At 34.8% G+C, this 15,830-nt stretch overlaps 1 protein-coding gene across 3 annotated transcripts in view; it reads left to right on the top strand.

Annotated features, from left to right (window-relative positions):
* The window catches only part of LOC126743514 (uncharacterized), a 49,259-nt gene that overhangs the window by 22,156 nt on the left and 11,273 nt on the right, over window positions 1–15,830 (top strand). For 2 of the 3 annotated variants that reach the window (XM_050450645.1, XM_050450647.1), the window contains exons 5-8: window positions 8,246–8,461; window positions 8,516–8,730; window positions 9,563–9,784; window positions 14,626–14,970. In XM_050450645.1, coding sequence (XP_050306602.1) covers window positions 8,246–8,461; window positions 8,516–8,730; window positions 9,563–9,784; window positions 14,626–14,970 — 998 coding nt within the window. Of the gene's footprint in view, window positions 1–8,245; window positions 8,462–8,515; window positions 8,731–9,562; window positions 9,785–14,625; window positions 14,980–15,830 lie in introns of all 3 variants that reach the window. The other variant, XM_050450646.1, reaches the window with a different exon arrangement.

Below are 15,830 nucleotides of genomic sequence, written 5' to 3'. Positions count from 1 at the left end.
ACATTTCAAACGATACTGGCTTAATTCTGGACTTGGTATTGGCACCTTCCTCAGATGTAACTGTTTCGATGGCAGATTTTGCATTACTTCCAACAGACAATCATCACCATCATTTCCTATCGCAGTTTGACTGGGATACACTGCTAACGAATTTAACTTTGAACGATATGTTAAATGTATTCTATGAAATTATGTATTTATGTATTGACTGCTTTATTCTTTAAAGTTATATTCCGCAAAAAAATTTCCATATTGGTCTTCATCAGAGTTGAAAGAGTTAGTTGCAAAGAAGAGGGCACACAATAGATTTTTGAACTCACAATTGGATGCCCATTATCGTGTTTTTTCGGTACTACGGACAAGATGTAAAATTTAAAAAAAACGCTGCTATGATGAATATGTGTTTCTTACAGAGCAATCTCTTAGGAATAATCTGCGAAATTTTGAAAAAAAGTTTGTAAACAATAAAAAAGGCAACAGCGAAGTCCATCAAGACATATTTTACGAAAACGTGAAATGCTCTTCTGGTATTGATATAGTCAATCTGTTCTCTAAGTATTTTTCTGAAATGTATAGCAAGCCACCACCTAACTGTAACGATTCAGTATCTGTAAATCAAGTTTAATTTATCCCCAAAGACAGGTGTTTTCCCTGATTTTTGAAAATCAAGCTTTGTGACGCCCATTTCAAAGTCCGGTGACAGTACTCAGGTCAAGAATTACAGACCAATAAGTATTCTTAATTCTATCCCAAAGCTTTTTGAGAGGATTGTTTATGATTTTTTGGTGCGTCATCTTGGTGTTGTAATTAATGACAGACAATTTGGTTTTATGTCAGGGCAGTCTACTGAGCTGAATGTTCTCACTTGTACTGACTTTGTTATCCAGTCTTTTGAGGAGGGTTGTCATGTACATGCAGTGTATATGGACTTCAGTAAAGCTTTTGACCGCGTCAATCATGCAATTTTGGTTAAGCAAATGAAGCAAGTACTGCCTTATCGGTTCCCTATATATGTGGCTGAAAAGCTACTATCTAACCGTAGGCAGATTGTTAAGCTGTGCAATTTTGAATCAGATGAAGTACAGAGTACATCTGGTGTTGGCCCCAAGGATCCCACTTGGGGCCGTTGCTTTTTAACATCTTCATCAATGATATTGAAAGTTGTTTCATGAATAGCTGCTATATCTGAAATTTGCAGATGACCTTAAGTAGAGTCTCAAATTTCAATGATTGCTTCAAGAGACAGATGGAGGTTCCCCAATGTGGTATGGTTGTGAAGCGACGAAAATTCTCAACACACAACATGAATCGATTTTACAATATGCTGATGTCGGAGGCATGGGAGGAGGTCTATTCTGCTGAAGGAGTTGAAGGAAAATATAATACTTTCTTTCGTATTCTCTTCTATTATTTTGATTTGGCTTTTCCAATATGTACGACTAGGTTGAAAAATAAGAAGCCAACCTGGATTACACCAGAGATAAAAAGATATTCAAACTACATAAAAGATCTCTATGTTTGGTACAAATATACTAATTCTAGGAACACTACGTTACATACAAACATGAAAGGAAACAATATCGACGTTACATCTCCTCTTATAAAAAGTCTATAAATGATAACAAAATCCAAAATTCAAAAAACAAGATAAAATCAGCATGGTCAATCATAAAATCTGAGTCAGGTAAAAATAAAACTAACAACAATATTGTTTTAAGGGAAGATGGTCAGTCCATTGAAAACCCAGCTTTAATCACCGAATTATTTGCTAAACATTTTACTCTTGACCATCAACAAAGCTGTAACTCCAATATACATGACTTGCATAATGATTATCCAACCATATTTCTCAATCCCGTTAATTCTCAGGATATCTTTAAGATATTGATGAACCTTCCAAATAAATTTTCCTCTAGCTTGGATGAAATTCCGGTATTCGTCTTAAAGTTTGTTGGGATTCACTTAGCCGGACCCATTTCCAATGTGATCAATGAGAGTCTTTCTACCCAAATTTTTCCTTCTGCTCTTAAGCGGGCAAAAGTAGTGCCTGTTTTTAAGAAGGGAGAAAAAACGAATATTGCCAACTATCGGCCAGTATCCGTATTACCATCCATATCGAAGGTATTTGAAAGGGTTATCTATCAAATAGTTATGAATTATTTAACTCACCATCAAATAATAAATAAACACCAATACGGATTCGTTTCCAAAAGATCGACGGAAATGGCCATTTATAGTGCAATACAATATATTATGGAGAATCTTGAGAGAAAGGCCAGTGTAGCTGGACGGTATTTCGATTTGTCTAAGGCGTTTGACACGGTTGTCCATTCTTTACTGCTGGACATCCTGGAACGGTATGGCATCAGGGGTGCAGCATCTAAATTACTCAGTTCATATCTAGAGCAAAGACAACAAATAGTTTGTGTGACACATTCCGGCTCACCAACGTTTTCCCGCCCCCAAATTATAGGAAGAGGTGTGCCTCAGGGCTCAATCTTGGGACCTGTGCTCTTCCTATTATATGTCAATGGCTTGCCTGAGCTGTTCCCTTCTGATTTGTCAATTCGCCGACGACACATCAGTTATAGTTGCCAGAAAGACAGTGGCAGATCTTTCACGGGGCTGCTCATCCGCAGTGGAGCGCATGAGGACCTAGTGTCTGGACAGCAAGTTGTCTTTGAACTCTGGTAAAACGGGGTTGATTAATTTTTCGAAGGCCAATATTGTCTCAGAATCTCTACTTGTGTGGTCTGGTGGGCAGTCAATCCCTGTAGCCAATAGTATTAAATTCTTAGGAATACACATTGACCCCAATTTAAATTGGGAGAAACATATTAAAAACCTTTATTCTAGATTAGATAGCTTGTGCGGTTTGATTAAAAGATTAAGGGATGTAGTGTCTGAGGTATCTCTTCGCCTATTTTATTTCGGACAGGTACAATCGATCTTACAATATGGTATCTGTTTCTGGGGATCTGCAAGAGGAGCTCTAGATATATTTAGAATGCAAAAGCGTATCATTCGTTGTTTATTGCGCATGACCTACAGAACTTCCTGTAGACCTTACTTCTGCAAACTAAAAATACTCACCCTTCCCTCCTTATACTTTTCTTCCTTGGTGTTATTTGTGAAGAGACACAATCATTTGTTTGTTGAGAATAGGGCAATGTACGCTGAGGATGTGACTATGATTACACGACATAGAAGCGATCTCCGCATTCCATTGCATAATTCAGCTTACTATGAAAGAGGTTCTCATTATATGGCCATCAGGGCTTATAGAATGCTACCTGCTGATATTAGAAGCATTGAATCTACAATCCAATTTAAAAAAGCTGTTTACCACTGGTTGCAGATTAAATGTTTTTATAATTTTACTTTTGGATAATAATTTTAACTTGTGTTAGATATTTAGAATATTTATTTTAAATTTTGTTATTTTGTTTATATAAGTATATTGCCTCTATGAATTCTAGATAAGAAAAATTAATGTACCCTATGGGAACTAGATCCTCCTTTGTATGACGTTGCTTTGTCGTCCTGTATACGATTTTGTTGGCAAATAAAGGATATTATAAACTTCAGTTTGACTTAAATAGGCTTGCTGGTTGGTGCACCCCTAATAATATGGTCTTGAATACCAGTAAATGTCATTCCATACTTTTTACTCGAGGTACAGGCCAACTTAATCATGTTTATACTATTAATGGCACTGGGAGTGTTATCTAGTGTAGTAAAAGACCTTGGTATAACTTTGGATTCCCATTAAAATTTTTCTCTTCATGTCACATTGACTGTATTAAAAGCTATGCAAATGCTGCGTTTTATTAAGAGGTGCACCAGAGATTTCCAGGACATTGCTTCTATTAAGCTTCTTTACTGTGCACTAGTTCGTCCTCACTCAGAGTATGGTTCATGTATTTGGCCACCTCATTATAACATCACAAATTCATTCAACAGGTTCACCACAAATTTTTAAGATACATTGCCATTAAAAGGAATCTTCCACTTCCTATTATCTACCACGAGTTTGAGTCTGAACTTAACATCTATACTCTCCAAACCCGTCATAAACATCGTTACCTATCAGTCTTCTATGACATTCTCCATTCTGGATCTTGCTGCCCAAATATACACAGTAAAATTGGTCTATATGTTCCTTATAGGCAGACCCGTAAGACACCCTCATTCCATATTCCATCCCACCGAACCAATTATGGAAATAATTCCTTTGCTACTAGGGCAGGCAAACTTGCTAACCAGTACTCGGATCAGTTGGATTGTTTTACTAACAGAATAGAATTTTTAAGACTGTTGAAAACTAATGTTCTGTGAATTTATTCTGTGATGTGAAAATATTTAAGTCAAATTGTACCCTATCTATTTTTAAGGTTTTTAACAGGTATCATTATGATTTTTGTGCAATGTGTAGTGTAGGTTAGGTTTTTTTCTCTTGTAAAATGTTTTATATTATTGTAAATTTGGCAATTACTCATTGGAAGAGAAATAATTGTTATATAATATTATATACTTGGCGTAGTCCCATATCAAGAATCAAGTCTGCAGCGAAATCCGAAGCTATTTAGGGCAAACAATAATGTGTCTAAGACATTACAAATTTAGTGCAGAGGTTTGAATCATATTAAAACCAATGACGTCCAATGTCTGAAATAGAATGGAAAATTACACCAAGTACATTGGAGTTACTATTGATTCGAAAATCTTTTCAAATATTGAAATAAGTAAAATCCCCCTGTAATTCTTTATATCGGTTTTAGAGCCAGATTTATATATGGGAAACAATATCGATTTCTTCCAAATAAGCGGAAATGTTAAATGATTTTTGATATATTCTTTGCAAAGGCTCAGTAATTACGTCGGCGCACTTGAGAAAATAGTGGTGGTATTCCATCAGGGCCAGGACTCTTAGTAACATCAAGGTTTTGGAGTTTCCTAAAGATTTTATCGTTGATAAAAGAATGTGAGGATAATATAATATAGATAGATAATATAATAGAGGTAAGATATTATAATCAATGAATTCCTCAGATAGGGTAGCGTAGTTACTTCCACTGTGGTCCACATAACAACTCTCGAAATGGTTTGCAAAGCTGTAAACAATATCTACTGAACCATCTATTATTTTTCCGTTATACTCCAGAGACCCAGGCAATCCTTAGTTTTTCTTTAGGGTATTTACATACGACCAGAAGTATTTAATATTTATTGGGATACAGTGCTCAGTATTTGACACAAAAATGAGATAAAAGATGTCAATTAAATATTTTGTTTGTCTTCTGAGCTCAGAGTATTGTTCGTAATCTTTTTGCAGTTCCGATTTCTTAAATTGGTGGTACCTTTTGTTTTTGGCGTTGATAAGCTTCTTCAGTTCTGGACTATACCATTTTGGGAATATATCTCTCCATTGCATCATAGATCACCTCATAGAAACTTTGAACAAGAATATTGACATCCTCCCCATGCAAAACTCTCTGCCAGTCAACATTTCCCAAAAATTCAACTATTCCGCCGTAATTCGAATTCCTGAACATAAACACCGTAACGTTTTCCTTTGCAGTAAGTTTGGATGTCTCAGACAATGAAAAATCTATCAAAAGAGGTGGGTGGTAAGCATCCACTTTACTAATTGGATCAGTGCTGTAACAGATATTTTGTCAAATCCGCCACAAAAAATTAAGTCAAGTATTTTCCCAAAAGGATTATGAATGTTGTTTACTTGGTTTAGTTCCAGGAAATATATATTATTTAGTAGTAAATATGCTGCTGGACTGGAAATATCCCAGAGGACAAAGCATCCATCCTGATTTTCCCATAATATATATGGTAGATTAAAATCTCCACATATCAAAAATTTGGAATTTTCATAGGACATTCTACAAACAGTCGGAAAACAATCAGAACTCACTTTCGGTGGCTTGTATACAGCTGCTAAGACAAGCGTTTCATTTTCAGCAGATACCTGAACCCATATAAGACTTAAGATCTCCTTGCAAAAAAAGCCTGATTTAACCTCAATCAAAACTCCTCCTCCCCTTGTCACCATAGCATTCTCGTAATCTCGGTCGCATCGAAAAACTTCATAATCCTTGTGAAAAATCTCACTGCTAAAAAAGTCATCTGATCCACGTTTCCGAGAAAAATATCAACACATGCTGATACCATTTATTCTCTAATGAAACTTCTTCAAGACTTTGCCAAAAAAGACTTGAACACTGACAAGGCCACCATCCCTGCATGAAAACTGCCAATAGTATTAAAAAAGTGTGCGATGATGGTGCTGACACCACGGTTATGTAAACTGTTTTCTTTTTCATACAGAAAAGGTCTCTTTCCTGGATATTGGAAACTTGCGCGGGTTCAACCGATGTCCAAAAATTTTGAAACACTTGGAGTCCACCAACATCATAAGCGGCCGTCAGCATGTTTTTCGAAAACACAGGTCTACTAGCGATCTGTTGGCCTTGGTCACGCATGTTTGGACCGAGGCTATTCAGAAATATGGTGAATCCCGTGCAATAGTTCTGGATATTGCAAAGGCATTCGATAGGGTTTAAATAAACTCTATTGTTATGGTTTGCCACCAACTCTCGTTGGTTGGCTTACTCAAGAACCAATCCATCCAGGTAGTCGTTGATGGATACACCTCGCAGAGATTCCAAATTAACGCTGGTGTCCCTCAGGAATGCATCTTATTCCGTTTGTATATCAACGACCTTCTCGACAAGACTTTCAAATTCAATTTACAGCTTTGCTGATGAGGTTTTTCTGGAATCGCGGTTTCTCTAAAAAAATACTGCATACACCATACAAGCTTTAAACGCTTTCGACGAACGAATCCTTGTTCGTCCATTTCTTGAGTATTTCTCTCACATATGGAGCTCTACACACAAATACACTTTAAAGCCGCTTGATTCCATCCAGAAGAGAGCCATACGTCTTATAGGAGATCCAAAAAAAACTTAAACTTTGGACAGTTTGGCTTATATAGAGAAACTGGCGGACCTGACTTTTTTTTTATCGATACTGTCACGGTAAATGCTTTTCCCAACTAGTTCATATTGTTTCACCTAAAGCTACACGTAAGATGTACTCGACCGGCAGATGCACCTCATGTATATCGAGTGTATCTGCAGACACATAAAACGTCGCTAAATCGGCACTCCTTTTTATGGAACAGTGAAAGTCTATGGCAGCAAAAGCTCATTATTCGTATGTTCCGGTACAATAAATTTCAATTAAACATTATAATAATTCCACGTATTTTTGTACGTAGACCTCTAACATTCTGATAAGCAAGTTCTTATGAAGTCATTAGACTGGGATAAAAGTGTAACGCAAGAAATTTGTTCTCATTAAAAATTATACCAACCACAAATTCAAGATTTAAATCGAGTTTCTGTAAGATGAAATATGACATGTTGTACTTCGGATTGAAATGCATATATTTTGTGATGCATCAAAGTCCATATAATTCTTGCACTTAAAAGTAATGATCGTACTTATATTGCTTATTTACTTTGTGCCAAATCTAGGGGAACCCTATTAAAAAACGTACCTCTCACAAGGTTAGAGGTTTCTGGAGCGTTGTTGGCAGCTCTATTGAGTAACAAAGCTTTAACATCACTAGATATGCAAGAAGGTAAAATTTCCTACTGGTATAATTCCAGCATAGTAGTAACATTAATTTTAAATTAACCCTGTAAGTTGAAGAGTTTTGTGGGAAATCTTTAACTGGCTAGAAACACATTTGGTCTAAAGAAAATCCAGAAGATATTATAGCCAGCAGCATAGATTTAAATTCAAAATGTTTTATTTGCCAAAAAATAAAGCAGATTACAAAAACAGTTTTTAGAATTGAGAGAACATTGCTATTATGAAACCAATACACATCATCATGTCATTTATCCAATCCAATGTTAATAAATGCCAATGATTTGATTACTTTTAACCTGTGCTGGCATTAACTTAAGTGTGGCTTAAAAATCTGGCTACATTCTAATAGTATGCCTATCAGAATTTAAGAAATACCGCAAAGATGGACTACCACAAAGGCTTGAGCCATCATTTAAGCTGATCTTACCTTAATTAATATATATGCTTTTTTTTAAATTTTTAAGTTATTCCAGGGCCAAATTAATACATTTCTCATTATATTTGTTAGCGGAGGGAGACTCTGTGTGTTTAATTTACCTCATAAATTAAATAGTTATTTTAATTATAGGTTCCTGTGGTAAATCCAGTAGTGGTAGTGCCGCCCGGTCTACAGTCCACCGCACCAGCCATGATGCCCGTTCCTCATCTCGGTGGTTCCTCTGTGGAGGCGAACCTATCCGCTCCACCTCCTCCTCTTTCTCATCCTGCCGGTCCTTCTAGTCAACCTAGTCCGGTTTACAATTCACCAAACCCAACCCAAACCAGTAAACCTGAAACTGAGGAGGTAAATAGTGTGTTAAAAATCTCCTTCGTGCAATAATGTTATAAATTTCTTAAGCTAAAAGAGCAGACACCAACGAGACATCCCCCTCCCCCGCCGCCTTCCACGGTAAATCCTTGGATGTTGCCACCGCCGGTCGTGAGCGCGGAAACGACAAAACACATGAATGGTTTGCGAATAGGCTTTCCGTCATTAAGAACATCGGTCGCCGAGCAGATGCAATCGATGACCTTGACCGATGAGAGTTCCCATTATCATTCGTCTAGCAGCAGGTAAGGGTTACTCTATTCAATAGTAACGGTACTTTTTAGTCCAAATGAGGAGAATACAATACTAGGTCAGAATTATATGAAACTGGTCCGATCTTTATAAAAATTTGGAATTAAGTTCATTTTATCATTTAGATCAAAACACTGATGTTGGGTTTTTATTATTAGGGGGGAAAACCACTCCTAAAGCTAGAGAATGTAAAAGAGTAAAATAAGTATTATAAAGGTATACTTACTGTTACAAGCTGAATTTTTATAACGTTTAATAATAATAATAATAATAAATCGTCTTTTATTAAACATGCATATACATTACATACATATATAAATCTGTTTACATAAGTATATACATAAAGATTCAAATTCAAATGTCAAATGTTCGTTATTTGCCCAATATATACATATAAAAATTATACACAATCAATTTTACAACTATACGGGACATTTGGAAGGTGAGTAGCCAAAGGGAAATGGTAAATAGGTGAGGTTACTTTGAAGCGCATAGTATTTTTTTGTTTTTCCTCAAATTTAAGGAGTAATTTATTTTTTCCTTTTTTATTAGATTTTCCCCATTTTTTTACTGTAACCTTCATTTTTTTTTAAATTTTTGGCCAAAATGGCGCACAATTAATTTTATTTTAATGTTGTCTCGTTCAGATTTAGTAAGAGTGAAAGCATAGAGTAATTAAAAGTATTTAATATTCATTTCTCTATGAGTGAAAGCAAGTCTCAATTTACTGGATGAATAAGTTTCAGAAAATTCGAACCTGAAACGCCTCCTTTAATTGACTATTTTTCTTGACTGATATGTTCAATAATTATTAAAATATTGCAGTAGTCCGCTGCAAACACCACCGGAAACTCCATCAAACTTGGTGCAATCGGTGACAACGAGCAGTTCGTCGACGCCTGCCCATCGTACGCATCCGGAAAAAACGCGGGCGATGAACGGGTTACCGGGGGGCGGTGGCTTTATGCCGCCATTCGGGATGGATCCTACTACGTCACCGCCCCCGCCGCATCAGCCATACCCTTTTGGCCACTATCCTTTGCCCAGGTAATTTTAAAAATATAGTCGTTTCGCTCCTATCCGAAAAGAGAACTAGTTCGGGTAGTCTAGGTTTTGTCAGTGAAGACTGTACCAAAAATTTTACACAAATTAAAGTTTAAGTAATCAAGGGTAATTAAATGTGAGAGGGTTAAAGATTAGTTGAAAGGAAACGAATATTAATTTTTCGGGTATCATGCTTCAAAGAAATACACAGTATCAGACAAAATAAAGTATATTTTAAAATATTTGCTTAAATTGTTTATATTGAATTTCCTACAAAATGTTTTATAAAAATATATTTCTTTGCCAGGCAAGAAGGTGGTTTGTTTACTGTAAAGTTTTTCTTGTGCTTCAAACTCGAGATATAAAAAGGATCATAAAAACAACTGCGACAAAATTAGAGCAACTTAAAAACAAACTGGTTTTAGTATTGTATGAGAAACTGTGCGGTTGTGAGGGGTTTTTATTTAAAATTTGCCGCGTGGTGTGCATTATTCGCTGGACGTACAACAAAAAATTATTGATGCCTATTTATCTGGGAAAAAGCAAGTATGGATATCAATTCCATTTGGAGACCGAAAAGACGTTGTATCAAAAACTATTAAAAATTACCGAATCCGAAGTAGGCTTACGACCTTATCGGTTTAAATCGCCTTTTTTCCATGCTGCCGTACAATTTTTTTCCGTTGTAACAGTTCACAAAAACACTGAAATGCGTCCTTTTTCCTTTTTCAATCAAAAACTAAAGAAAAAAACACACAACTTCGCAAATGCCTAATGTAAACACAAAGCCGTTTGTCAAGATGACATCAGCTTTTGCCTGCGGTGTTGCCATTTCAAATTTTTTAGCAGCGGTTTGAGGATGTTATTTTGGCGCTTAGAATAACATATATCTATTTCTACTTTTTATTTTTAATCCAAAATCTAACATCAATAAGTTAAATTAACAGGGTCCGGTAAAGTTAAAGGGAACTCTAAAAACCGATTTTTTTTTTGAAATTTTTTACATAGAATGTTGAGTGTGGTCGAAATATTGATAAAAAAGTGAGGATGATTGGAAAAAATACAAAACTTTAAAAATTATGAAGGTTTTTCTACATACGTTAAATACGTAATTATTGCCGGCTTGCACAATGTTTTTTAGCTCTTGATTTTGCTATAATTAAAAAATATATATATTGGGGCAATTTTGGAACTTTTTGGGGGCTATTATTGTAAATTGATAAAATTTTTTATCACTTTTTACCCCTTTTAATTACATATTTTGTAATTTACACACAAGAAAAATTAAACAACAACCTTATTGACACAAATGGCAGTGGCTTCACTATGTCCCCAGTAGTATTTTTTGGTTTTGTCTGGAACACTTTTTAGTCAGATAGGTTGGTTGTGGACTCAATTTTAGATAATAAAGGCATAATATAGTTAGATTTTACATTACATGAACAGGTGTTAAAAAATAGGTATTATTTATTTAAATTATTTGATATTTTATGTAATTTAATATATAATAAGTATAATTTTTGAAAAAAAAAACATAATTTAAGATATTTAATTATTAATAGGTAAATAATAACAATGGCGTTTAATATACATTAACTTATAGTCAAAACAATAAATTCATTATAAGCATTAGGAATAGGAATAAGGCAGAGGAATTATACGCACAAACACGTGTTCATTCATAATTTCCAAAACCTTCAACAAAAAAATCGGTTTTTAGACGTCCCTTTAACTTTACCGGACCCCAAAGTTTCAAAAAATTTTAATAAGCGAATCTTGAATTATTCAATTAAATGTAACTCCAAAATTACCAAATTTTCGGTTCAGGTAAAACCAGACACCACCCACCAGCAAACAATTTGTTAGAAGGCTTTGTCAAATGTGACGTACAGCCGAATACAACAAATGTTTTTTTTTTCGGCTTGATGGGGAAATAAACTGAAAACATTTCAGATACTGCTCTAAAACTGTTTTCCGCATAATGCCACTTAATTATGGCTATTTTTTTTGTCGATTGAATAATTCATACCTACTTGTTTTCAAATATCGACTGTCACTGATTCGACACTTTTCCTCACGTCAGCGACAATATTCATTTTACTGGTGCCCGTTTGGTTTTACCTGAAACGAAAATTTGGTAATTTTGCAATTACATTTAATTGAATAATTCAAGATTCGCTTATTAAAATTTTTTGAAACTTTGCACGAGGGTTTGTTAGATTGGTCTCTTCAAAAAGTTATCTTACATTTTTTCTGTAAAATGCACAGGGAAGCCAATAATTGACCCCCTTAAAATTTATATGCGATTTCGTATGTTCCGCTCGGCGACGCACCACCCGGTATATCAATTTCTACTTTTTATTTTTAATCCAAAATCTAACATCATAAGTTAAATTGTTAACAGTATCCGGTAAAGCTAAAGGGAACTCTAAAAAACCTATTTTTTTTTGAAATTTTTTACATAGTCTAAGAGCAGGGGAGGCAAGTATTTCTTAAGCAAGTTTTTGGCTTCCCCAAAGGTGAACAACTTAAAATCAAATGGATAAAAGCCATACCTAGAGATAATTGGGCTCCTACAAAATATTCTGTGTTTTGTTCCAAGCATTTTGACCCATATGATATTATCCGTGAAGATGATTAACTTTTACCTGATGGCACACTCACTAAGATTAGAGTTAAAGCAAGATTAGTTTGCTCAGCAGTGCCTCAAATTTTTCCAAATTTACCTGCCTATTTAAGAAAAACAGTGTGCCTCTTCCTAGAAAAAGTCGAGACGTTTAGAGAAAGAATTAGTGAACAACAAAAACATAAAGAACTTGCCAATGAAGCCTCTAAACAACTTGATTTCATAACAAATTTTCAAGATCTTATGAGTAATTATTCCCAAAAAAGTCTAATATCTGATCTGTGGAATGTAAAAATTGTTGGGGATACAAAACTATATTTCTATACTTTAAACTTGAATGATGCTTGTATTATTAGTACAAATATCAATAGATAGCGACCTAAATGTTAAAGTTTTTTTAAAAAACAATGAGTTGTCCCAAAATGACCTAAAATAGATTTTATCTTTCGAATTGAATTAAGTAGGTGGTCCCAACTTGAAAATCTATTAACTAGGTATAACTCTTCTGATTATTGTGAGCTTAATAAACCATACTCTTTATCTCTAGAGAAGTTTCATGACTTCATTAACTAAAATTCAGATTTCTTAAAACAGGCGTTAAATTTATTGGAAAGTTCTGATTCACACCACGATTCGCACAACTTGGAGGATGAAAAAGAAGTGACATTTGTAATAGAGTATTACTTTTAATAGACCAAATAATTTCACTTATTTTAAAGCAAAAACGTTATTGCCCATCAACTATAGTAATGTCTTTTATGTTATATATTATATCGCCTAGCGCATATGCATTGCTTAGAGATTATTTTAATCTACTCACCAAGAGGTACCTACAGTATCTTTCTTCTAGCTTTGATGTGTCACCAAATTCTGACTTAAATAAAACTAACGACACCACCAATTATTTAAACATTGTATCCACTTCTTTAGCACCGACTGAGAAAGTTGTTAATTTATTAATTGATGAAATTTATATAACTAAAAGACTAGACTGTAGGGGAAAAAGTCTAATAATGCATTTATATAATTATTAACCCCGCCTATACATATTTGAAACAATAAATAAATCAGATAAATAAAATATTCTCATTTGTAAATAAAGCAAAATCACAATTGAACGTCCATCTCGGCAGAGTCGCGCTTTCAAAGCGTAAACGGATCCACCAAAACGGATCCGAATCTTCCACGTGATGCGACGTTGCCAACTGTTATTTCGCGGCTTGAGTAAAGTCGGCTTTGTACTTACCTATAATGTGACACTACAGAAAATTACGATAATCGTACCGATACCCGATAAATAATATTTTTGACGTAAGTAACATTTGTCAGTCTTTTTTATTTATGAATTAATCCGTATTTACAATATTTGATATTTCTGATTTGCGTGTGGAAATTTGTGTTAATGACCTAAAGAAGTGATATAAATCCTTAAAGTTACAGAATTTGGTTACTTAAGGCTTTAAATATAACTTAATAGCATATATAATGGTCAACGTGATGGCTATAGTCGCAAATAGAGTGTAGTTAAGCCGGGTGTAATTATAAGTTATACATAAGCAGAAAATTCTCTATAATTTTTAAAATTTTACATTTTTTTACTTCATCCTCACTTTTTATCAATAAAATGTTCAAACTCAACATTCTATGCAAAATTAAAAAAAAAAATCGGTTTTTAGACGTCTCTTTAACTTTACCGGACCGAATTAACATTATTATATGCCTTGATATAAAGCTGAAAATTTTCTCTTTTGAAAATAGGTGTAAACTTGACAACAGAGAATTGACGAATATGTTTCTAAATAAAACACGCTCCTTGCCTCTCTGCACATGTTGAAGTCAAACAAAGTTGTTATTTACTAATTCCAGCCTTTCAATGTTCTAAGCTTATAATGTTAAAACTCAAAATATAATTAAAAGTTTCAATGGAAAGGCCCGGAAAGGGGTATGGATACGTAACAGTAGAGTAGCTATTAAAGCTAGACTGAGTCAGTTTTCTACACAAAGTTTGTCTTTTTTTTACAGCTCTGTATAAAATTTGTATAAAGAATAAAAGGCATTATTTATTTCTTTATATATTGTATAAGCATTCCACTAGCGATACAGCCAGTTATGATTTTTTTTTCCGAAAAAGTACATTTTATCGACTTGAAACCGGTGCGTTTAATATAGTGGCGACTATATGATTGTAGGAAAAATATTATCAAATTTCCTATTATAGGTATATAACGACGGGCGGCAATTTTCGTCCGATCACCAGCACGGGAGGCGGCTTCCCTCAATTTCCGCCGCCCAATCAACAGCAGGGCGGCGACAACATGATCACTACCACCGCCTACCACCACACATACCCGATTGGCTCTTTTATCCCTTATCTATATTCCGGTTTTCCTCCTCCACCGCCGCCCCCGTCGAACTCCTGCCCCTCCCATCCGCCAAATCCGCCGCCTTTACCACCGCCACGGAACTATGCGCCCGGCTGTTATAATTGCGGTGCCGCCAGCCACCTGGGGCCAGAATGCACGAAGCAGAGTATCGACGATATCACCCAGCAAAACACTTATAGGTAAGTAAGGTAAGCGTCAATCTTTTTTATTTTATTTTTTTACTTACATAGCACTGGAAATATGGCGTATTTGGTAAAAGAGTATCGTTTTTTCAAGGTAAACGCTGTTTGGAAAGTTTCTTCGATAATCTGGCTGCTTTTGATTTAAACTGTTAGAGTCGTATTATTAAAGTCTATATATTTCAACAAGTCGGATCGCTCTTTTTTCTCCTCGAAAAGCTGGCATTTTTTGCATGGGGTCGTAAATCATGTTTGCGTGCACCATCGATAGGATACACGCATACACAAAAATCTCATTGGAAATGTGTTTACGGGGGGAGGGGAGGATAGAAAAGTAATATTATCTTTAAGATTATTTACGCTAATTTTAATTTTGAAAAATGCATCGTATGGATATCCAAAGCTTTCCTCTTTTTGTAAAAATAAAGATCTAATGGATTATACAAATGTCCCACAAGTAGCACGCCATAGGACCAATAAATAAAATTGTCCACTGGATCAATAATTTGTCAATGCAAAGGTATATATAAAATAGCATATTCAAAGGCCTTCTAGATGATAATATCATATTTCGTATCGTCCGGCAACACACCGTTTGACGTAACTTTATAACCTAAATAGGTGATGTTATTTAAAAAAAAATTGCATTTATTTGGACTTAGCTTAAGATTATATTTTCGACAAATGTCAAAAACGCTTTTTAAATTTTCAATATGGTGTTTTTTCAAGCATCCAACGCAAATAAAGTCATCTACAGTAGTGGCAGAAAGTAGAGCAACTTTTAAAAAAATAAAATTTCTTGACAACTAACAAAGGAATAACAATGATATTTATCCACAATACTTTTGGTCAAGTAGGTA

This window comes from Anthonomus grandis, chromosome 13, assembly GCF_022605725.1.
Source record: "Anthonomus grandis grandis chromosome 13, icAntGran1.3, whole genome shotgun sequence".
Classification (NCBI taxonomy): Eukaryota; Metazoa; Arthropoda; class Insecta; order Coleoptera; family Curculionidae; genus Anthonomus; species Anthonomus grandis.
This window is presented reverse-complemented; position numbering and strand designations above follow the sequence as displayed.